This window comes from Diadema antillarum, unplaced genomic scaffold (assembly GCF_040938485.1).
Source record: "Diadema antillarum isolate AM-2024a unplaced genomic scaffold, OU_Dant_1.0 scf00000031, whole genome shotgun sequence".
NCBI classification, from domain to species: domain Eukaryota; kingdom Metazoa; phylum Echinodermata; class Echinoidea; order Diadematoida; family Diadematidae; genus Diadema; species Diadema antillarum.
Window position 1 is genome coordinate 856,984 of NW_027270920.1, and position 24,869 is coordinate 881,852.

Here is a 24,869-nt window from a genome sequence, read left to right on the forward strand (position 1 = left end):
ATTATTTATGCTATGAATCTGTCAACTCTGAAGTATTGCCTATAGGCCCTATTGTGGCGTCCCGCAAGGGTTCATGATTATTTACGTCCGTATTGGAACACCTATACTATCTAGTGTAAATTAATGATATTTCAAACTCGTCTTTCCTATATCTAAATTGCTATGTGGAATCTGTTTTTTATGATAATGTATCCTATACAGTTCAGATCTTCAGTCGCTCTTAAGAACTCCAAATTTTGAACCGAAATATTATGGTTTAGGAGCAATAGATTACCACTATAAAAAAAAAAGAAATTCTATTCATTTTCATAATAAGAAATATGAAGTTGAAATGCAACATTTTCGCATGTACAGAAATAATGGCAGAAACCAACAAATGAAATGAAATCAAATCAAATTAAATCAAATCAAAGTAAGCAACTCAAGCTATTAAAAAATAATAATTGCCCATAAAGTTGTAGGCCTATAGGTGGCAACCAAGCTTAGTTTAATGCATTAAAAAAACACACCAAACAATAGACCTACATAATAAAACTAAAGAACTTTTCCATGTCACATACCGAGTACCCTCTCCAGTATGTACGTTACTTTTATTCCCTCTCCCACAACCTTCCCTCCGCACATTTCCCCATATATATATATATATATATATATATATATATATATATATTGACCTGGACAAGTTCTTTAGTGACATGGAAAAATTCTGACTCTTTTCAGCTAAATAGAACTCATATGAGGGCACTACTGTCTAGGGCCCCTTACAAGATTAAATAACTGGCTTTGATGTTTGGGGTATCTCTGTTGTGAAGCCTAGCTATACTACTTACACCATACGATCTTTGCTTCCACTGCAAAAGAAATTGGCCATATTAGTAACAGTAATAACCCTTTTCAGCTAATATTGGTGGGGACCTTTTGGGACTGTATAGCGTCTGGGGCGAATCAACGGGCGTCTCTCTGCGCCTTGTGCATGTTTACAAACCGTTACGCCGCTACTAGACTATCAGGCGGCAAGCGCTAGATACGCATATTGCAATACACGTACACCCGCTACCCCACTCGACCTCAATATCCTAACGATGTACAATGTACAAGTTTGGTTGTAGCGCGAATTTCAATTTGGGCGAAGCGCATTCGCCCCCTGACTATTGTAAGTTTTTGTGCTTATTGATCATTTACACGGCATATCATGTATTTTGAAGCAGTGAGTAATATCATGCGCCGTCATCTATCTTAGTGTTAAGTTGCAAAGATTATCGAAATTCATGGCGTGATTACTAGTATGTGCTCTGCTTGCGCTAGGTTTGACGTTTATCACAGAGCGTTAGAGATCAGTCCCACCTGCTTAAATCCATGTGAGTGTAGACTGCCGGCATGGTGCGGATTAGCCCCGGAGACCGCGGCGCAAGGCGCGTCCCAACGCTGACGTTGGGGCTCCGCAGTTAGATGCGGATGTGATGTCTGTTCACAGAATTCCTTTCATTAGCTTTCTTTTATTTCTTATGATCATGTAGCCCGACCAGATGCTATGCGTGCTATACAGCGACTGGGCTGTGTATAGTTAATGATCGTGATGAAGGATGTCCACTTTATGTCTTATTTCATCCAGGCACGGTCGTGAATACAATCTCAGCAGATGCAGCAGCTTATGTTCTGTGTAAATTAGAGTAAGTAATGGACAGCGCACTGTTTGACCAAACCCTTACTGTTGTCTTCAAGTCACAAGGACAGGATGACAGGTAGGTCCAGGTGGAAAAGAGCTAACGTTAGAGTCTTATTTTTACTCTGCAAGTTATACATTTCATGCTAGGCAGATAATGCAGATATTGATTTTTCACTTCTCTGAAGATGTTGCTTTTGAGACACAAAATACTACTCAGGACAGTCAGGTATTAGTATTTGAATACTCATTTACTTAATAATTTACATATGTTTTTACTACCTCTGCCAAAGAAAGAGGTTTTATCAAAGTCAAGGCGTAAGACTCAAGTGATCATCCATGTTGGTTTGTCTGCTTGCAAAATAACTCAAAAATGTGTAAAATTTAAATGGATTTGAATGAAACATGCAGAAAAAGTCAGTAATGACACAAGGAATAGATAATTACATTTTGGTATTGATCCAGGATTTGTTTTGGATTTTTGGATCTCATGTTAAATGTCTATGAATTTGGCAGTTCATGCTGGGTGTACTGGAGGTTTGCATACGCGTACCACATACGTGTGCTCTTGGGCCTGGGCAAGGCGCCACACTGCTGGAAGCTAATGATGTAAATGAATGGGTGCTATATGGCAAACTTGCATGCGTGTGTGGGTGGAAATGGGTAGCTGGCTTGGCGGAGATCTTCACTCTCCAAGTAAGTAGAAGAAATAGGTTAGTGTGCAGCCCTGGGATAATGCTGCTGCCTGAATTTTTACTTCGTTGTAACCGGAATTTCTTTATAACTGTGTTTGTTATAACGGAAGTGTACTGTATAGCTGTACACTTGTATGTTTATGTGTAATGCATTAAAAAGCAGCAACAATTTGATCTAATAGGAGTGTAATGGAATCAGGATAGCAATGCAGATTGTGTCTGTGACCTCACCTATTCACAGAAAGGTTTGTATAATCAAAATTTATTGTACTAGAAGTTGAGAAATATAGAAAAATAAATAAATAAAGACTCTCGAGTATGTAGAGTAAAGGAAAATCTTGCACAGTTAAGGATCAGTTGCTGTGGTAATACAGATTTTGTTGAATGAATGATTTGATACCCTAACTTTTCTTTTGGCTTACATTTTACAACTAGGTTAAACTAATTTAACAAGTTGATGCATTGCTCACTGTAGTAGGATATAGATAAGAAACATGCAACTTTGAGTAATGTCACTATACCAACCATAAAGCACTATGCATTCACTACAGTAAATTAAACTATGGTAAAATTTGAAAATTTTAATTTTCTTGTTTTCCCATAGTAGCCTTTAATCAACAAATATTAATGATTATTTTCATGAGTGTTTACATGTGTATTGTGAACTCATTTCACAAATGAAACAGGACTGCGATGCCACAAGATGTAGAACTTGCCGAGACAATTTTTGTTTGTTTGTTTTTCTTTTCTCTTTTACTCAGGAGCTTCATGTACGACTGACAGATGACAAAGATCCATTCTTTCTCTACGACCTTCATCTAGGAGAAGAAGATTTCCAAGTGTAAGCTATTCTCCTTCAGCCATTTTACTTGACTTCTGTCTTTATTACCTGCATTCTGCCCAGACATTTGTACTTTAGGCTTGTTCAAATCGTCTTATTCCAAGGGGGGGGGGGGGGGGGGGTAGGGGTAAACTGGATCACACAAAGTTTTTCTCAAAGCAGCTGAAGATGGCAGGTCATCATGAAACTCAAATGATCATAACGTGACCATCACCAGCTTTATCAAATAGTAGGCATTTTTCTAGTTTGGTAAATGTGTTCTTAGGGACAGGTAGAGAGATTTGACTGAGCAAGTGATAATTCAGAGAGAAAAAAATTGTGCATATTAGATTAATGAAATGTTTGTTTGTTTTTTCACACAAATTATGGCCAGTGTGGCTCACAAAGTAGAGCAGCAGATAATGATTCCTAAATTGTTAGGAAATCTTAAATTCTGATTTTCAACAATAATTTTACATTGGTGTAAGTAAATAGAAATTTTCACAACACCAATATTTTTCTTTTTTGCACTCAGCCTGTTATGATGAATTTCATGCATTGATTTTGTGGAATCACAATATAAGGTAGTGTATTACATATAACAAGCAAATAATTCATTTTTTTCATATTTTTTGTGCTAGTTTCATGCTGCACTAATGAATAAAAATCACCGCTCTTACACTACTAGGGGATGGTGGTATGTTGTAGCCATTACAGAATCATCATAACTAGCTTGGATTATCATAATAAAAGCCTTTGGAATAGAAGAAGGATCAGTAAAACATTCTTAGTAATAGTCTTTCATACATGTAAATCTGCAAAACAGACAGTTTCATTTCTACTGTGTAGCCTTTTGTTCTTGAGGCAGTGGTTATTATGTCACACTGCATGCCATGTCATACACTCTAGTTAATGTAAGCTCTTCTCAGCTTTGTGACTGTATAATTCTGTTACACCAGGATGCCAGATTGCCTGTTTTTCTCATTGTCACACAGATTGAAGAACCAGCAAGGCTTACTGGTGGATTTCAGTGCTTTTCCTCAGAAGTTCATTGAACTTTTGCGCTTATGTGCAGAGAGCCAGGGACAAGAGAATGGCAAGTAAGTGTGATTCCGAGTACAAAATTGTTTCCAACCCGATATTCCACTCATTTATTTCTTCCAGTATCTGTGCAACATATTTGATTGTATACCACACTGACAAAGAATTAGTTTAAAGGGATGGTATAGTTTTGGTTGAGATGGGGCCTGAGGTTTCCAACTTTTTTTTGTGAGATTGTTACAAGCCTCTTGTAGAATATGAAAGAGCATACAATTCTAAACGTGGGATTTAAAGTTTACTTGTTGGGAAATTGGTTTTGAAATGGCTGAGGTATCCAAAAACAAATATAGGATCTCTTTGTTTTACCTTATTTTTGATATCTCAGCCATTTCAAAATCAGTTTTCATGAGACAAACTTGGAATTCCTTTTGGAATTGTATGCTCTGTAATATTTCACCAGCGTTCTCAAATCATCTTGCAAAGAGTCAAAATATGAATCCCCATCTCCTCCCCCTGTGGAGCTTATGTACAAACATTTGTATTAAGGATGGCAATATTTTCACAAGTTGTTAATTTCTGAAGATAGGTGGAAATAACAAAAATATGGAATATACCACATAAACAGTATTCAAACAACATTTCATGTACAGATGACTGAAGATGTAATTTGAACTTGTGGAAATTGCAATTTATAACTACCTTTTGACGGAACTCAAAATCTTTAGTCCCCAAGATATCCTGTAGAATGCTTTATGCTCTAACTAACTTCTGGTGTTCAAATTTTAAAATGTTTGTACAGATTGTTGCCATTGGATAGTTAACTAGGAAATCAAGAAAATATAAAGTCCCTAATACGTTAAGAGAATGAAACCGAAATAAACATGTAGATTGAGTAAATGCAGCAGTATTAGTGGCACACATCAGCGAAAGTTTGAGGAAAATCAGACAATCCATTCAAAAATTATACATTTTTAAATTTTGCCATTACTGAATGAGAAGACTACTACAGTTTGTGATATCACATTTGAAGAATGATAAGAAAAACCCAGATATAAAGAAAATGTAACATATTTTAATTTTTCTTACATAATGAAAGAGCACTGGACTTCCCTCTTTCAGAAAGTTGGGGGAATCATATTACCCTTCAAGTAAAGGGAATGTAACTTTTCATTAAAAAAAAAAATCTGTTGAATTTTCTTTATATTTTCTTTATATCAAATGATATTCACTTCGCACTGTGTGCTATATGAAGAAAAGTAAGAGAAGGAAAAAGATTCTGTTCTGTGTAAACCTTTCACCCGGCTCTATGTTCTCCTTTCCCAGGTTTGTCTTGCAGTTGATCCAGGCTGGAGATGGGCGGGGCCTGTCCCAGAGCTTGGCCCAGCTGAGTGTGGTGGAGACGAACCCCTTCAAGCACCTCACACACCTCTCCCTCAGCCTCAAGCCAGGCACAGATACAGAGGTCAAACAGTACCTAGCCAAGTGTCTCAACTCTCTGCAGGTGGGTCAAAATGAAGAGAACAAGAGAAGAGAAGGAGAGTTTTCAGACCATCATTCTACTTGTTTGAATTCTGCAGTCAATATGTTCCAACTACAGTGGACTCCTGTAATAATGAAGTCCTTGGGACCGCCAATTTTCTTTCGTTATATCAAAATTTTATTATAACCGAACAAATAAACAATAAAAATACATACAGTGGATAATGTTGCGGCCTGAATTTTTTCTTCGTTGTAACCGGAATTTCGTTATAACCATGTTCGTTATAATGGGTGTTCACTGTATTATACACAGAGTAAGATTGATATGCTGTACAAAACATTTTGCTATTAATATGATATTCATGTATTGTCAAATTGTTAAGGATATGAGCATACTTTCATGGCAGAGTAAAACATATTTCCATCATTTGTTTTGCTTTCTCTCTTTTATGGGGGGGGGGGGGGCAGAGGCAGTGGGGCAATTATTGAAATATGTTTGGTAGGGTCTATCACACTTTTGGTGTAACATAATTGTGTTCATAATATTGTTACTATTATTAGTCCATTGTGGTTTATTGTTAGACAGTTGTGCTGTGTTTAAGGGCTTTTTTTTTCTTTCCCTACACTGTAAGGCCATTGTGCTATTTCATTCACCAAAATGTTAAGCTTCGCTGATTGAGCTGTTTGATCCTCTTCACCCTGATGAAGAAACAATCAAAGAGAAACACGCCATCTTACAAACATTCTTTGATATTATGCTGTCGCACTCAAATTATAGTCGCACAAATATCACTATGCTAATAAACTTTTTCCAAAATGTTTGATTCTAACATTGAAGTCTATGGTGCAAAATTTTCTTCAGTTACCACAAAATTTCAATGTAATATCTGTACTGTATATCTGGTCACTTATTGACTTTCACTTCTGTTCTAAACAGTTGATGATCATTTTCAATGTTAGTTTTCATCAAAGCACAATTTATGCAATACCTGTACCAGAGACACTGGTGTTATGTATAACCATGTAGCTCAGGATTTTCATCCTGGTAACAATGTAATGCCTTTAGAATTAATTGAAAAGAAAAAAAAGATCAAGAATGTCGAGATTATCTGAGAAAATTAGTGAAGTTCTTGAAACTGAGGAAGAGAACTCAGATGAAAAAGAATTAGGGAATAGCATGACAATATCACAATAGTGTGATTCGCCATTTCTTGCTGCAAGTAAGGTCATGGGCAATTTCTTCTTTCATTTGAACATCACTTGCCTTTGACTGATTGATTATAACCAGGCCGAGCCAAAATGACTGAAACAATGAAATCTTTGCTCTTATTGTAACAGGAGGACCACAGGCAGCTTAAGACTCACCTGGCCAGCCGAGAATCCTGTCTCACACATCAGCTGCAGCAAACGCAGGAAGTAAGAAACAGAGTATCACAGTGATGATGCCACTGTCTTATGTAATAGCTTGGGTTGGAACCAGGTGTGCACATGAACACACGGGCATGATGAGGTTGTTTAGAACCAGTTTCCAAGGCAATGGATGGCTATGACATCACACTTGAGTACTCTATAACTCCATTTCAACTCCCTGTGATGAAAGCAAGCACGAGTTGTGCCTACTACTGTAAGCGTCAATATTGTCTTGTGAATAATTTTTGCTCTGAGTGGTTCAAAAACGTGTTTGCGGGTTCTTGAATTCACAATTGTCAACCCGTTAAAAATGTGCAGAGAAACATGTGAAAATATTTCACAGGTCGGACTTAGAATTTGTGCTAGCCAAAAGTAGTGCAAAATATGCAACAATTTCTGCATTTACAGTATCTCAAAAGGAGCCCTGTCTAGATGTACTGACATGCACATGATTTTTTGCGTTATTTATATTTTCTGATTTTTTTTTTTCGCGCAAGTGAAATTCCTGTTCGGGCAAGTGTTTTGCAATAATTTGCGAATCTGCTTGCCCGACCGGGCAAGTGATTAAAAAAAGTTATGTAGCACCCTGAAACAGTCGTGTAAACAGCAGTGTAAACAGGCAGCCCTCTTTTATCATCGCCATAATTAACCTTGCAGATTTACACATTACGCAATACTCTTCGAACATTATCACTGTGACAACCTAAACTGCCATTTGGGCAACCTAAAAAACTCTATAGGTTGCCCAGCTGGCAACCAAGGAAAAAAGTTAAGAGAGAGCCCTGTGCATATACTTGGGAGTTGTGTGCCATCTTGTGCTCTGTTAAACAGAGAGATGCGAATGATTGTTGGCTTGTTCATAACAGGTTTAATCATTGAATTAGCCATTGCTTCAATCTTATACTCCCATGCAACCTTTTAGTAGTGTGGAGTCTAGCTTTTTGGTAATTATCTTTTTAGTGTTGTAGTCCAAATGAATGTATAGTGCAAGGTCATTGTGGCCTTTCACAAGTTAACACCACCTTTAGAAGAGGAAGAAAAAAATTACAAGTGAAATGTCTCATCCATGCATCTTCTCCGTTGTTGCTTTCATCTTTGTTGATCTGTCTTATTGAGTCATCTAATATCTCTTGTCAGGACATTCTAATTTTATGATATTCGTTAGGGTTATTATTGGTGCAGTTCATTATCTTATGAAAGTTTTGGCTTTTCAGGACCGAGTCAAATCTGTTGGTACTGTATGCTGAATCAGTTGGTTATGCTGGTGTGGGATGTTTCTCGACTTTTGCAGTCCATCCTCCCATGTTGTGTGTCTCCCTGCTCAGTTACTGGAGAAGAGAAGCAGTGAGCTGGAGAGGCTGAGGGGTCAGTGGAGCAGCCAGACGGACAGTCAGTCAGCCAGACACCAGCAGGAGATGTCCGAGGAGAGGCAGAAAGCGCTGCAGGTACTAGTCTTGATCCTAGGGCCTGTTTCATAAAGAGTAGCCATTGATCTTACACTTGAGTTATTGAGCATAACTCGGTGATTGGAACATAAGTTCAATATTGAGCGTACCTCCTGTTTCATAAAGACACTTACCCTTGATTTCAAGGAAAATTAAGCGTAACTTTCAGTAGATTGAGCATTATTTGCGATCAATCGCAAAGTTGTTTATGAAGTGCAATTTGAGATTGATTTCAACTTATGCTCAATCTTTATGAAACAGGTGCCAGGAATCTTTTTGTAATACTTTTTCTTTGCCAAAGCAGCTGCTAAACCTCATTGTACATATCAAGTCAAGTGATGCTGGTGAGATCCCGAGAACCTTTTGACCCACAGAGAAAAAAAAAGTGCCTACCGATTGCTCTCAACAGAGAACGTTCCCTCAGAACTGCAAAATTTTGAGTGAGCGTGCATAATGTAATACAATGTGTGAACTTTTGAGCTCTGTTGTCAGCGGAGAGGCTTTCTTTTTCTCCAGGCCATTGCTTAAAAGTGAGGTGTAGCAATAAAATTGTGTGTGGGGGGATAAGAAATAGTTATAAAGAGTCCAGAATCTAGACTATGCAGGTACCTGTACACACTCACTGGGAGACTCTACACAACTGAGTGGAGAATGCAACTGACCATAGGCATTACAGCAAAGTTTAGATTTTACATAAAAATTTCTATCAAATGAGAGATGGCGTAAATTTCTTTGAAAGCTTGGTCATGCAAACTCCCACATACATTTATCTCTGCTCAAGACGACCCTAAAACTTAAGAAACTTCCCAGAGTTGTTGCAAAGGCAACATGGATATAAACATAAAATATATAGGGGAAGAAAGATTTGCGGTGACACCATGTGTATGTAGTCCTTAATCGGATCGCTGTTTGGCAGAAGAGCCTAGAAAGAGGAGAAACGAAGAGGGAAGCGACATATGGGGGTTGTGAGGAGGGCAAAAAGTGAAGAGTGGGAGACAGTAATGGGCTAGAGGTTGAAGTTGCACTAGTGGAGACGGTAGAGAAAGGAACACAGAGAGTGGTAAGGAAGAATAGTGTGAGAATCAAGTAGGATGTTCGGACATCGTTAGAAGGGGAAAGATGAAATAGAAGGGAAGAGGAAGAGGAAGGAGTTGAATGTTGGAGAATCATGGAGATAGGGGAGAGCAGTAAAGATTCATGAAACCAAGAGAAGAAAAACGAAGTCGGCGAACAGTGTTGCTATGGAATGCGGAATCAATGGAGAAAGGACGAATAATCCCTCGAAGCAAGGGTAAGTAGAGGAGAGATGAGAATATGTTGATAGAAGGGAGAGAGAGAGAGAGAGAGAGGCGGGGGGGGGGGGGGGGGACAAAGAAAAGAAGTAGAAAAGAACAAATTGAAATTCAAGACGTAAATCAGAGGGAGCTAGTATGGATCCTAGAATGAAATGCTGCTGAGAAGGGAAAAAATGGAAAGGGAAATTGATGACAGTTAAGTCCTGAAAAGGTTCCTGTGGGAGAAAAGCAAAAATAAGAAATCAAAATGAGGTTAAAGTGTAGACCTGAGGAGAGAAGACAAGAGAAATAACCTGTGGAGAAACGTGTAAATTAATACTAGTGGTCCTGAAAAGGACCGTTGGGTTGTATGGAAGGAAGAAATAAAACAAAAAGAAGAAAGAAGAGAAGAGAACAGAAAAGAAAAGAAAAGATAAGTAGTGTAGAAACAGACAAAAGTGTAAGAGAGAGAGAGAGAGAGAGAGAGAGGAAAGAGAAATGAAACACTTGAGTAAAGGTGCTAGTGAAAGTAGCGCAAGAAATCTAGTTATAAGAATAACTAGGAGAACCACAACACATAAAATATATATATGAGTGCATGGGGCTATTATACATTCATGTTTAGTGAATAGAAAGCTTGTTGTGTATTCATTCATGCTAAAAAACAAACAAACAAAAAAAGACCTATATGACTTCTTTGATGTTTCTACTGTTTTATCGCCATCAGTTTTTATTATTATTATTATTTTTTTTTTAATAGAGCGATTTTCCATGCTGATTGACAGTCACACATCATTCACTCGTCAACAAAGAAAAAGACTATAACCCATTCAAATATTTGTCCTCATTTGATCTATGGTGACTATTGATATGAACAGACAGACAGACAGACAGACACACACACAGACACACACACACACACACACACACACACACGCACACACACACACACACACACACATACATTGTACATTCAGGAACAGATGAGAAATGCTTTACGTTGGCATTTCATTGATTCTGACTTGTTCACATTTTTCTGTCCTGATTTTGATGCCAGACTCAGAGGGAGATGGAGAAGACGTGGACAGCCCAGAGACAGGAGCTGGAGGACAAACACCGACACCAGCTGGACAAGATGCAGTCCAGGATGTCTGAACTTCAAGCGGTCAACAGGGTAAGGGGGGGGGGGGGAGATAGAAGGAGAGTTGGCAAGAGAGAGGTTAAGACTGCGCAGATAAGATTGTGGGCTTCCATGCACTTTTGAAGTTCAAAAACCCAGCCTTGCAGTACTACCTTTTAGCATGACACATTATCATCGCTTTTAAGTCTTTCTGAGGAGACTAAAAGCTGGGCTGGCTTGGAGGCCCGCTCAACATTCCGCACAATATGCCCAGCAAGTAGTGTTAGAGATGATCAAATATAAACACAGGTATAGATTTGGAAGAATGTGAAGGAAAGCTTCATATAATCTAACCAGACTATAATATATAAGGAGATACAACAACCCAAGACATCAAGGTTACTGTTGTAGCTACAATAATTTTGCTGTACTGTTGGTGTGAATTAACTACCATATGATCTCATTTACCTACACGTAGCAATATGATTTTGAAGTCAAACTTTTAGAAGTAATCAATTGAAACTTTGTTGTGATATCTATTCATCTGCAGATGTTTTGTTACAGAGTAGCAAAGAAAAAAAAAACATTTTTAATGTTTTGATATGCTTCTCTGAGCAGGAGATGCATGATCGAAGGCAGGCCCAGGAGTCCACTATAAAGGAGCTACGTAGCAAGCTGAACATGATAGAAGAGGTACCTTACTGTTTGTAAGTCATTCATAGCATGCCACATTCCCAGCCAGAGCAAAGGGGCCATCATGGGGGTGAATCAGACATATTGTGGATGATGTAACAGTGAACACAGATCTCACTCACTCTCACTTACTCAGTGCCGTAAGCATTACAGTCGTTGGGGGGACATGAGGAAGATACAGCAGTTATTCTCCAGATAGGCCCAATTGATTACATTGCAACAAAGGAAAAGCATAACGTTGCTGGGGCGACAAGATCTCGTATCTACAAAATGTCAAATGTTCAGGAGAGCAAAAAAACATGGCAGCCAAAACGCTGTAACAGATGAGATAACCTTTCATTGACATGCCTTGGTGGCTTCATTTCTTGGTAAGACATCTAGGATTTGGACAAGACATCACTTGACTGAATATCTGATCATTAATCCAAAAAGTCATTTTCACCAAAATGTGAGATCCAAGGTCTTGTCACCCCAGTGACGACAAGGCTTGTCATAGAGAAAAATAGTGTTATGCGATGCTTTATTTTGACACTTGCATACACTGAAATAAGGGAGAATTTCTTACCAACCTGTAATACTCAAGAAGTTATGTTTCATGAATTTTGGTTTCTAGATAGATGACTCATCTGACAAAGTGTGTTAAGATATTTGAAAGCCCTGATATTTTTATTGCCAAGGGCTCCTTTTTGTATAAGTATTTCACTGCTACCGTTCTTGGCAGGATTTCCAACGAGCCCAGAGAGAGCTTCAGTCCACACGGCGTCACACTGACCAGCTGGAGACAGAGCAGACTGACCGGGAGCAGACCGTTGGCCAGCTAAGGACCAGAGTGGCTGTACTGGAACAAGAGGTCCGGGACAAGCAAGCCCTGGCCGACAAGTCCTCCCAGCTACTGGATGCTGCTACTGAAAACAAAGTAAGCTTTGACTTAAAGTAGGTACAAACAAGGCATTGGCGTGAAGACTAGGTAGCAGTCTGGTGACAACTCAAGGTTTTGTGTCTCTTATATGTCTCCTGGAGACGAGCCTGGTCTCGGGGAAGTCACAAAAAGATTGAACATGTTCTCCGCAATGTGTCCTTTTGTTGCGGGCGTGTTGTGGAGACTAATTTTGTCTGAGATGTCTCCATGGCCTTGCGGAGACCTATGGCTACCTACTGGCATTGATGTGGAGACATTGTGAAGACGTCTTCATAACTGATAAGACGTCTCAAGAGATGTTGCGACAATGTTCCCCCGACTTCTGGGTGAATAAGTTGTCACCTTGTTTGGAATAATTTGGAATGGTGGTCGTGGCAGTCGCGGTGACGTTTTCCGCCAGTGAGATAGGCCCCTAACCCGTGACATACCTACAGTCTCAAAGACCATTCTCATTCATCTTGATATATTCAGTCTTGTGATTTCATTTTTTGTGCAATATTCATTCCAGTTTCTTAACATGGATTAGACAAAGTAACTATGAATACGCTTTCTAAGTTTGTTGGAAATCTATTCCTTTGATAATTTCATTTCACAGTATATCTTGTAGTCATATATCAGCTTGTTTCATACTTTTTCTACATAATGAAAGCAGGAATGCAACAATTGCAGTTCAGTGAAAAATTATACTCAGAGTTGCCAACTCATATTCTATAGCAATATTTAGTATGCATTGTTTTCTGTCAAAATTAAAAAAAGATAATCTTAACCCGTTGAAGTTATTAACCTGTTGATTGTTTGTTTGTGTTTGTTTTTATTTTTGTTTTTCTATCTGCACAAGTTAGCAGCCCTGTGATATACATCAATATTTTGACCATAGTTTGACAATTGGTACTCTGTTAGCCCCAACAGCCAGTAATTTAAGACATTATTCAGCATTGCTGCCAGATGTAAATATCTTGCAAATTTGAATTTGTTTATTTTGCTGCTCCACTTCTCTCCATTAAATAGGCTCAGCTTGAGGAGAGTCTGCACCACAAGAAAACCTTGATCCTAAAGCTGGAAGGCTCCCTCAAGTCAGCCTCGCAGGAAGTCCTCAAGGTTGGGCTGCCCTCTCTGTCTGAGATTTCTGCTCTCTCTTTTTCTACTTTAAAGCTACAAACTTCCTGGCATGAGACTTTCGCGAATTGGAGCCCATGGTTTTTTTGAAGGCATGAAACTCTCATGAATTTGCTACTGACATTCAGTACATTGTGTAGACAAAACGTTTTGGTGCTTTTACCTTTCACAAATTTTGGCTCCTTTGTGAAATTCACAAAAGTTTCATGCACATGAAAATTTCCGGTTTTGCAGTAACTCTACTATTTAACCCTTTCTGTGTCAGAGACCTTAGACAGTGTGTGCAACACTATGGTTTGCTGTTCCCTTTGACACTGAAAGTGCACAAAGGGTTAAGCAATTTTAGCCATTTGTCTGCCGACCTTATGCCCAGATAATAATTACCCAAGAGGCACTTTGTTTTCCTGTCATTCGTCCGCATTCCTATCCATTTAGCCATTGAGATATTGATCCATCTATTTGTTTGTTTGTTTTTTTTTTCACTTGTAAGAGATAACTTGAAAAAGTAACAGTTGGAATTTTATCCATTTGATGAAAGACTGAAGTACAAGTGTACATCAAGGCAGTTTGCGACAATACAGTGTTGGCCAAACTTTTGTACAGGTCAAAGGTCAAAGCCAATTTAACTTCTCTACTCACTCTGAAATTTCACTCCTGATGTGGAATTTGGCTTATTTCTTGTGGAAGCTTCTTTGATTTAAGAATATATACGCAGTAACCATTCGTATTGACCATGAATTTTCTCAGACTCGGAAACTAATCCTGCACAGCCACCCCAGCTAATCAAGACATACGGGGTATCGGCAATTATCACTGATGTGTTAAATTCCAGCTAAGCATGTAACTCCACTGCTCAAATGGATCCGCTTTACTAATTTCAAAATTACTGATGTACAAAATGCCATAGCCACTTGTGATCAGGATTACATCATCACACCTTGTCACTAATTGTTCCATTCTCTTTTTGTTTTTATGATTTGTATTGTTGTTGCTTTTTTTTCATCCTTATCCAGGGCAATGAAATCATCAGAAAATTACAGGGAGAGCTGAAAGCCGCTATGGCCAAGGTAAGACTCCTGTTGTAGCAAAGTCTTCGAGACTAGCAGTTTCTTTAATTTGTTATTTCAAAATTTTGTTATAGCGGAACAATAAAGTATATAAAGATATATAAAACAATAATCAAGAGACTAAAATATCTAATTAGTTGTAACAATAGAGTTTTTGTATAACAGTGTTCATAGAAACAGAGGACACTGTCCCTACTAATAGTATTTTTTTTTGCCCCGTGTATGTGTACTGACACAGAGCAGTTGTTTTGAATTCATGCAGCTACCATGCATTCACATATACATGTGACTTGTCATCTGTCAGGTGAAGACTTTTGGAGTGGAAGCAGACAGAATTGCATCACCAGTGATTGTTTTGTGTGTGTGACAGATACTCCAACCCAAAGCATCACTTAAACTGAAGATTCTCCCACGTTGAAGCTTAAGGCCAAAACATAGTTCTTGTATGCCAGCAGAACTGTCGATTATTGCTTTGAAATGTTCATGTACAATGTAGGGATTAGAAATGTGCGAAATAACACTGTAATGACACAATTTAAGTTGAGTAATGAGGAAAATGTGAAATATTAGTCGAAAAGGTTCTCCGGAAGTCGATAATCTCAGAGCTTACCCCATCATGGTTGCTACATGACAGAGATCATACTGTACTTTGCTTTGTTTTGTCTGCTGTTTGTTTCCAGATGAAGCTGAAGAACACTGTCACCAGTAAACAGGAGAAGCTCCTAGAGGAGAGGAGTCAGACGTTACACCGAACGGAGGAGGAGAGGGATGGTCTGAAGAAGAAAGCCGAGTCGCTGGAAACTGAGGTGAACATCCAGCTGTGATGCCAGCATGAACATAAATTCGGGGCAGCTGCAGATATTAGAATAATGTTTACATAATAGGAAATGTGTTCAGAAATCTTGTTTCACAGCTACAATGTTTGCAAACTGATGGAATGTTAAATAGAGAAAATTGGGTACCAAGGTGCGTGGAAAATGTATCATTGGTATTTATAGATGAAGTCTGTTACAAGTATAATCACCTTTCTGGAAGCAATAGACCAATATGTACTCGGATTCCTGTGATTGAAGTGGTAGTAAGAATGTTATTTGTGACTTCGACTCTTGAAAAATTAGATAAGAGCTGATTTATGTGGAACAAGTAGACTAAAGATAGGAGATCAGCTCTCCGCAGAAAAGCTGTATATATGAATGAATGGAAAACATTACCATAGCAGGATGTGTTAAACAGTCACAAACCCAGCAAGAAGCACGTTGAATAGTTGTTGGTAATACAGTATGAACGTGAGAAATAGCACCAGCTTAAATGTGCAACAGGTTTGTTTACATAAATCAGTACCATGACACATTCATTGTGCATTCCATACAATGTGTATGATCTGATGTGACAGATGAATTCTGTATTCTTTTTTTTTTTCTCACAGAATGAGAGATTGAAAGAATCTATTGAGAGGATGACGTCTAAACTTGAAGAGAGCAAACAGTTGCTGAAAACAAATGAAAATGGTAAGATCTGCAAAATATTGTGTACATGTCTTTTCTGTCAGACAGACAGTTTATTTCCATTCTTTAAAAACATTTTTGTCGGTTAGGTTGTAACTTTTTATTTCAGATTCAATTCTTTGCTTGTTTCTTTTAAAAAGTGAATGAAATTTTGAATCTCCAGCAATAAGCCGTTTATTATTATATTCTTTCCCAACATCAGTTCCTTAGTAAAAGAAGAAGACGATAACTCTGATTCTCATTTATAGTCAATCCTACTTGTTCCTCACACAGCTCCCATTCATAAACATGTCAAAGCATGAGTCTGTATCACAAACGCAGCCATATACAGTCAAGTCCACATCAATCGACGGCATTTGTCAAATAATTGGCTGTGTCCATAAAGATAAAAAGTCCTAATTTACATGCATAGTCTCATGTGTGTTATTCCTCTATATGCAGAAGTAAAAAACTGCCTATTCAAGTTGATGCATTTTCCTCATTTGAGTCATGATCGACTTATGTGGAGTTGACTGCATTAATATTTATGGCTGCTGTGCACTGTTATGGTGTATAATGTACAGAAGGAATCGATATGATGAATAAAACTCATTTTAATGCCTATTACAGCTCTCATGATGTAGGTGTATAAAGATACCATTTACTCTCCGCTATCTCGTTCATTTTCCAGTCATAACCTGGTTGAATAAGCAAGTGAACGAGGCCCAGTTGTCTCAACGCCATGGCACAGTGGACCCATCCAGACCGCCGCCTATCACCTCCTACAAACCAGTGGCAGGAGTGAGTGGCAATTCAAGACATTTTCACCATTTTGTGTGTATCTACAAGGTTCTAGACCTCTGCACTTTTACTTAGATTTGCCTCTTTCCAGTTTGCTGATGTAGGATGTGAAATCTGTGCTTCTTTATCATAGCTTTGGAAATGTTCTTGAAATAAAGTTGACCAAATTACAAACAGGAGAAATAATGTCACTGAGACTATATGTTCGGTGTTTACTTGAAATATCAAACTACCTCTGAATGTTATCCCAATACTGCCCTACTCGTAACCACGGTAACCAAACATTGTTAATGCACACTGTGCGCGACACTGCATTCAGGGGACCATTTCATGAAGGAACTTGTCGGATAAAGTATCTGACAAGTCTCTTCTATCCGACCAGTTTTGAGAAATTCTTTAGTCTGATTGGCTGATTTCTCTGAACTTGTCGGATATAATTGACTTGTCTGACATTTTATCCGACAAGTTCCTTCATGAAATGCCCCCCTGTATGTGAGGAAGAAATATGAAGGACAGGTTCCATGCTGTGTAATGCAATATGTGCCCACTGAGTGTTCAGTCTACAAATCATCCAGTGTCAGATTGGTTTGGAGATGTCCCATGAATAAGAGTTGTTTACTCCAAAAAGACTTCCATCAAGTAAACAAGTAAAACCAAGATTACCTTGACAGTGGGGTCATTCATCGGTACAATACAATCTGCTCAGATCAATTTAGCATTGACAATGATTACTTTGTGTTTAGATGTACAATATATCGTATTCCGTCAGAGAAAGTTCATTTAGACGATACAGTCCAGACAATCATGTCATGCTCATCAATAATACAGTCAACCTTGCCTAAGTTTAATCTATTTAGACCGAAGCGATAGCTTTGACTTAGAGAAAATTTGACATATGAGGGATTAGCATCATAGAATATAAAGAGAAGAGGACTTGAAAAGACCTTTGACTTATTCAAGGTTGACTTAAGCCAGGTTGACTGTGTTTCATGGAACCATTGTCCTAGCTGGATTATGATAACATGTTTAGATTTCATACAAAGTGCTCAAATGGATGTACATACAGTGCACTCCTGAACAAGGTTATAATGAAATTCCAGTGACAACAAATTAAAAATTCAGACCACATTATCTGCTCCTTGTTTTTTATTGTATATTGGTTCGATTATAACATAATTTCGATACAACGAAAGAATACTGCCGGTCCCCAGGATTTTGTTGTAACGGGAGTCCACTGTACAATGTATATCAGAAATCTTTGTAGTAAAATCCTTGTAAATCTTTGTAATACCTGTAATCACATTGTTTTCAAATATTTGTTTCATTACACTGAATAGACCCTCCACCATGCAGTCGGGGCTCCAACAACCAGCTATGGCATGATGCCACGCCCGGCTTTCACTTCAACACCTGCCACAAACTCCAGTGTACCCCTCAACACCCCTCAGTCTGGTCTCAGCGCCCTCACAAGAACGTCTGAAGCAAGGTGAGAAACCTAGGCAAGTTGATATGCATGCATTCACAACTAACTAGAATGTCGCCAATTTGTGTGCCATTTCGGTCTCTTGTTCAACACATCAACTAGGCAATCTTTGCCTGTGTTTCGGTTCATAGGGGTGTATGACACTGTACCATCTTCTGTTTCAGCAGCGTTATTTTTACTTGAGTTGCCTCTGTTTTCAAATTTACTCAATCTTATACTCAATGTCTTCAAGAGACAAAATTCGATAAGAAAAATTAAATATGGATGCCCTTGCAGTAGAGGGTGTTCGTTGGCATGAGTAGAAATTATAGAAAGGTCCATGAAAAATTGCCAGTCTATTATGAATTACTCTGAGTCTATTTGAAAGTCTCCATTGCAAGTCCCTTGCACATGAACACCTGTAGTTGCCATTTTTATGCCTCCGCAACGAAGTGGCCGGAGGCATTATGTTTTCGGGTCGTCCGTCCGTCCGTCCGTCCGTCCGTCCCGTTTTGTTTTTGTCGATATCTCAAGAACCGTGTGGTGGTTTTACATCAAACTTGGTATGAGGGTATATCCTTGGGGGATAATACTTTGTGTGGATTTTAGGGTCACAGGGTCAAAGGTCAAAGGTCACAGGTTATTTTGTGAAAAAAAAATTGAAATTTCATGTTTTTCTCCATATCTCGCAAATGGTTCAAGGTATCTTCATGGAACTTAGTATATATGCTTGTACTGATGGGCAGTGATTATCTAGGGAAGTTGGGGTCGTGGGTCAAAGGTCAGGGGGTCAAAGGTCAAGGTCAACTCCTCAAAATATCACTACTTTCCTTAGAATGCAATATGCCTGAAGGTTTTTTTTTTTAAAACTTGATGTATGGCATGTATTACCCAATATATATTTTTGGGGAAGTTTCTTGCCAAAAGGTCAAAGGTCAAAGGTCAAAGGTCAAGTGAAAGTGCTAAATTGCACTTTTTCCTCCATATCTCGAAAGTAACTCCAGGTATCATCATGAAACTGACATATTTATGCATGTTCAACCTAACAGTGATTCTCTTTGGAACTGTGAGGTCAAAGGTCAAAGGCCAGGTTTAGATAATGCTATTTTCCCATTTGATACTGAAATTATACTTTTCCTCAATACCTTGAAAATTACTCAATGCATAAACTTATAAAAGGGTCAAAAGTCAAGTAAAAATCATCAGTTCCCCAAATACCTGCACTCTGACATTTTAATCATTGTTCCAATTGAACCTAGTTCTAGGAAAGTGAACATTCAGCACATTTGTGTCAAACCTGTCCTTTTAATATTTTGCCAGTTGTGTGAAACTGTCATCACACATTGTCAAGACATTGTACTATAGACCTATTAGGAGAACCATGCATTATGGCGGAGGCATATCAGTAGCCGTAGCGATATGTCTAGTTTTGAATGTATCGATTATTGGCAAGTGCTATATTCTATTTGTCAGAGTCTTCAAAGTCATCAAAGTTTAGCCAATTACGGTTACCTAATTTAGGGCATGTGTTATCAAAAACATACACTCAGGGAGTCTATTAATTGCTATCAGAACTTTTCTTACTTAGCAGCTAAATTATCAGTCATTTGATTGCAGGCAGTACAAGGCTGTTGATGGGTACTACGGCAGAATTTTAATGACATTAGTTGCAAAAGGACCTTTGCTGCAAACCCTTTTTTGGTCTCTCCCCTATTCCCCTTGTAGCCCCGCCTTGGACCCGAAGTACCTTCAGAAGCAAGATCCACCTGTGGTAGCTGCCCCGGCCCCTCCTTTACCCAGCCACCATCAGCTGTTGGCAGGTGTGCAGAGACCCAAAGCCCCCACCCAGCACCCCTCTCAGACATACCCCCTCTCTCAGACACACCCTCCACCCTCAGCCCCTGGGGGGCAGGTTAAGCTAAGGCCAACCATGGGGCAGCAGGGAGGGGCCGGTGGACCAAGGGGCAGTCAGGGGCAGCCACCGCTGATGAGTGCTTACTTCCCACGCTCCATGCAGACCGCTACCTGAGAGGTTCACACTTCCATCATTATACATGAACCTTGTTATAAAGGGTTGATTTTAACAAAACCCCTTTAAAAACAAGATGATTTTGTATGCCCCAACTCTTACCCAGTTCAGGACAAGGTGATTTTGCTTTCACACATGTTTCCCATAGACACCTGCCCTAGTATACTCTGGACTACAGTCTTTACCAGGTTACCCTGATATCACGAAAGGCCCGATAAAAGAGGGTAATTGTCATGATTTTAGGTCCTTGTTGTACTGAGGTTTCCCTGTATTGCACTTTGATCTTTCAGGATAAAAGTGATATTATTTTGAGTGTAGCTTTACACCAGTGGTGTCATCACAGCTGCATAGAGGTTTCAGTGTCATTAGCCTCTCAAGTCTTCCACAGTGCTTGTGGTATCCTGTGTATGTTTGTAAACACCTAGTGTTACATGGGTGTCATTATCCCTCTCATAAGGTTTGCACATCATGACGGACACAAATTGTTCCCACCGAAACTCTGGTCCTTTATGTACAGCAAAGGTAACATGTGTTATCACAGCTACCCAAGGGTTCAATGTGCCACTAACCACTTGAAACGTAGCAGAAATCCTTTGTTCATAAATGCATGGGTAAATTAGGAATTTTTGTTTTTTAGCTTTTAGTGAAGCAAATTTCTGCTCGGGTGACTATAACCCAAGCACAGTTTACTGTATCTCTAAATATGAATGCTGTCATATTCTCAGAAGTTTGCAGTCAAGTGCAAAACTTGCAACATCCACACCATAAACACTTTGACAATAATGCAAAATATCTTTTTATATGCTTTAATCTTGTAAAAGCGTAATGTCAGGTGAAAAAGTGATGAATTTGTACACGGTATATTCAAGCAAAGTGAATTCTACCCAGTTGTGGGGAAGTAAATTGTATGAACAGAATTAAAAGAAAAATGAAATTGTGAAATCTATTTTACAAGTGAGGAATGGATTCCTTTTACTAGTGACTGTTGAATAGCTTGGAAGTTTTTATGTGCAGTATTTAGTGCTTGTGGGATATTCTCCCATATTGTTTAATCTACTCAAGGGGGCTCCAAGAGAGGGCATTTGACTGTCAAGAGTAATATGTGGTTGCATCTTTGGGCGATTTTGTATCCAGTTTTTCATTCACCACCAAATGCATTATTGCGACCATTTCATCGTTGAGGGGTTTTGCAACCACTGATGGGGCTGCAAATTTTGCAGCTATCATCAATACTTTTTGTGATTTTCTAAAGTCTGATGATGCCATGCTAATACTAAAGAGTAATATCACACATCTTACTTGGCATAATGTGACGTTGAACAAGGAATTGACTCTCTCACATAGAACCTCAAGTCACATGACTCATCATGTGACTCCGGGATAGTAAGCTAAAAAATGAAACAGCCATTGAAACAATCTAAAAAACAAAAATTCAGGTACTAAGGAATACTGTATAATTTGTACTTGAAAGAATACATTTATGCACTTGTGTTAATGAGTAGAAGGCCGAGTGATCTTGAAAACTGAAGAGGTCTTTTTAACCTTCTGAGATACACGTTATTGTTTGCCTATGTGAGGTATTTTGCTATTACAGTGCACTCCCATGTAATGGACATGGTTATAACAAAATTCTGGTCACAAAGAAAAAATTCAGGCCGCAACATTATCCGCTCTCTGTTTTTTTATTGCTTTATTGTTTGGTTTTAACGAAATTTTGATACAATGAAAGAAAACTGCCGGTCCCGAGCATTTTGTTGTAAAACAGGAGTTCTCTGTAGTACTCACAGGCAAACATAAAGCAGAGCAATTGTTCCTTTGAAACCATATAAGAGAGATTGTCTTTAGACCGTATTCTAACTGTACTTGTGAGAATCATACTCATACGAAAGGAGTAATTGTAAAGCCTGAAATTTCTTTTACTCTCTCGTAATCATGTGGTAATGATAAAACTCATCTTTTGAGATGGATATTTACTGTGTGGTGTTTGTAAATAGTGTCACTGTTTCTTTTAAAAAAGCAACTTTTATTGTATAATTTGAATGTATCCATGTAAAATTTGCATATTTTGTATATTTTAAATAAAGTTTTGATTGTAATAGCATATAAACATGATCCTTTGGTCTTGAAATGTGTCATTAAACAGTCTTTGAAGATACACTTCTGTCTAAAGAAGGAACAACAGGAGCCCTTGTGTAAACAGTGAATTCTAAGCAACTTGTCAACCCTCATTTTTTCTCATTTCACAGTATGGCTCATTTGATTTGTGTATTTGTGAAGTCATCTTGTAGAGTAGTTAAATAGTTCCCTGATATGATTTATTGACGAGAATGATTTTGTCACAAGAAGGAGAAAGTAAGGAAATGAAATGAACAGTCAAATGAATGCAGAAAAAGATATACCACTTGATAGTGCTTGTTGAGTTATTGTAATATTCAAAACATACTTGTAAAATGGCAATATGGATCGCTCAAAGCTGACAAGACCAGTCTTTAACTTTGCCAAAGTGCCAAAAGTTCTGCAATTATTTTTCACTCAGTGTAAGTATAGATACGAATGGCTGCTTGCCTGCACTCACCTGCATTGCCTTTATATATTTACAAAAGAAATGCAATTGTTTGTGCATGTGTGTGTGTGTGTGTAGTCACCAATACATAAAAACAAATTATGCACATTACTTGGACAGAAGTAAATTAATTTTCCATCCTTTGCAATTTTACGACAGTCTAAAACAGACTTGCAAAGTTACTGCTGGGAGGATAATTCTTACTAATGGCCTATGTAATGTGTATTATTTGTATACCATTTACATTGTCTGCAGTGCTGCTGTTGTATTCATGGTTGATTTCATGCATCCAATAAATACTGTTCTCAAGTGCTCTTTTTTTTTTACAACAAACAGACAAAAAAGGTCAAAAGCCACAATTCCAATGTGAAGATCAAAACCATTTTATTTGAGGTCATATTCTCTCTTTCGAAGCCAAAGATCATGTAGCGACATAATTATAATGATATCATACAAGTACGACAGATGTAAAAAAAGCCTATTTTCTCACATTGAAAGGCTGCTGCCCTCTCTTGTTGGCCATTATGCACTCTCTCAATCTCATCTAAAGATGGCATTTGAGATGAGGAAAGCACATGTCATGCTTTGGACATGAATACAGACAGAACAAATGAAAATTATGGTATTCTTGAAATTCCAGTGAGTTTACCAGTATGCTTAAAGCATATTCCTATCACTTTAACCTGCTCAGGACCAGTCCTGAGTTAAGATGAAGAGAGGGAATATTCCCCAGGGGCTTGTTGTATAAAACATTTAACCTGGGAAAAACTCTGGTAATAACTGAAAACTCAGGTTAGTATGATGCTGCCATTGACTTTAAGTTTAACAAAGGAAAAAATTCTGCAAAAAATCAACACAAGTTTTTCTCAGTTACAAAAGTTTCATACAACAAGCCCAAAGTGTGAGTCACTTTCTACTCTGAATTATATGGAGTACATTGTAAGAAAAGACTCTCATTTCAGTTCTGAAACAAGGATTCTTCCGGAGATGCACCACAATGTTTTGCAAATGAGGGCTAAAACACCTCTAACAAAAACGAGGACAGTCAAAAACTAAAGGGCTCTGGCTACAAGTTTAAAAGACCCTGTACCATGGGACTTCAAGGAGCGAGAAGACTGGCCTGGTTCAGATATATTAGAGAATCCCTGCAATGAATTGTGCACAGCTTTATCACTGATCTCTATATAAGTATGCACAAAGCTGTAGAATCTTGACCGGAGTCGACCGTTAGCGATGAGTGTACACTTTTTAGATGCACATAATTATTAATTGATCGGTGCTATACAGTACATGGTTTTCATATGTACCCTGTGGGCAGCGAATGAATTTGAGCACTCTTGAATTCCCATGCTACAAAGTCTTTAAGATAATGATTATCTCAGTGCAATACCACACCATGGTAAAATTGGTCATTATCAGTTTGAACGAACTTAAAAATTGATTTGGAATTGCATTCTATGAAGACAATGAAGAAAAAGGAGAGACTTTGTTTCATTTTTATATCATGACGTCAACTGATATTTCAGTTCATCCATTCAGCACAGCACAAATTCTCACAACTGGAAATATTACAGTACCTGGTACCCTTGACAAGGTCTCTTCAAACTCTAAATGTAGGTAAATGTACCACAGCATAGATTGGGTTTGTCAGCATAAGTATGGACACTGGCTGCATTTATGACTATTAAAAAGTTCATTCCTTTACCCAATATGGAAAACAAGTGTCATGAAAATATTAGAGAGAAATGGCATAGACAAACATTGTAGTGAAGTTACCATTAAAGGCTT

The 24,869-nt window shown here is 38.3% G+C and overlaps 1 protein-coding gene across 1 annotated transcript; it reads left to right on the top strand.

Moving 5' to 3' along the window:
* Positions 1–1,677: 1,677 nt before the first annotated feature.
* On the top strand, positions 1,678–20,518 carry LOC139741160 (spindle assembly abnormal protein 6 homolog). Its single transcript, XM_071651754.1, is given in 17 exon segments — positions 1,678–1,752; positions 2,544–2,603; positions 3,120–3,199; positions 4,174–4,278; positions 5,543–5,720; positions 7,037–7,114; positions 8,434–8,553; positions 10,885–11,001; positions 11,566–11,640; positions 12,362–12,556; positions 13,568–13,657; positions 14,689–14,742; positions 15,423–15,548; positions 16,169–16,250; positions 16,918–17,027; positions 18,365–18,513; positions 20,215–20,518. Coding segments are annotated over 17 exon segments (1,998 nt in total).
* Positions 20,519–24,869: the final 4,351 nt, after the last annotated feature.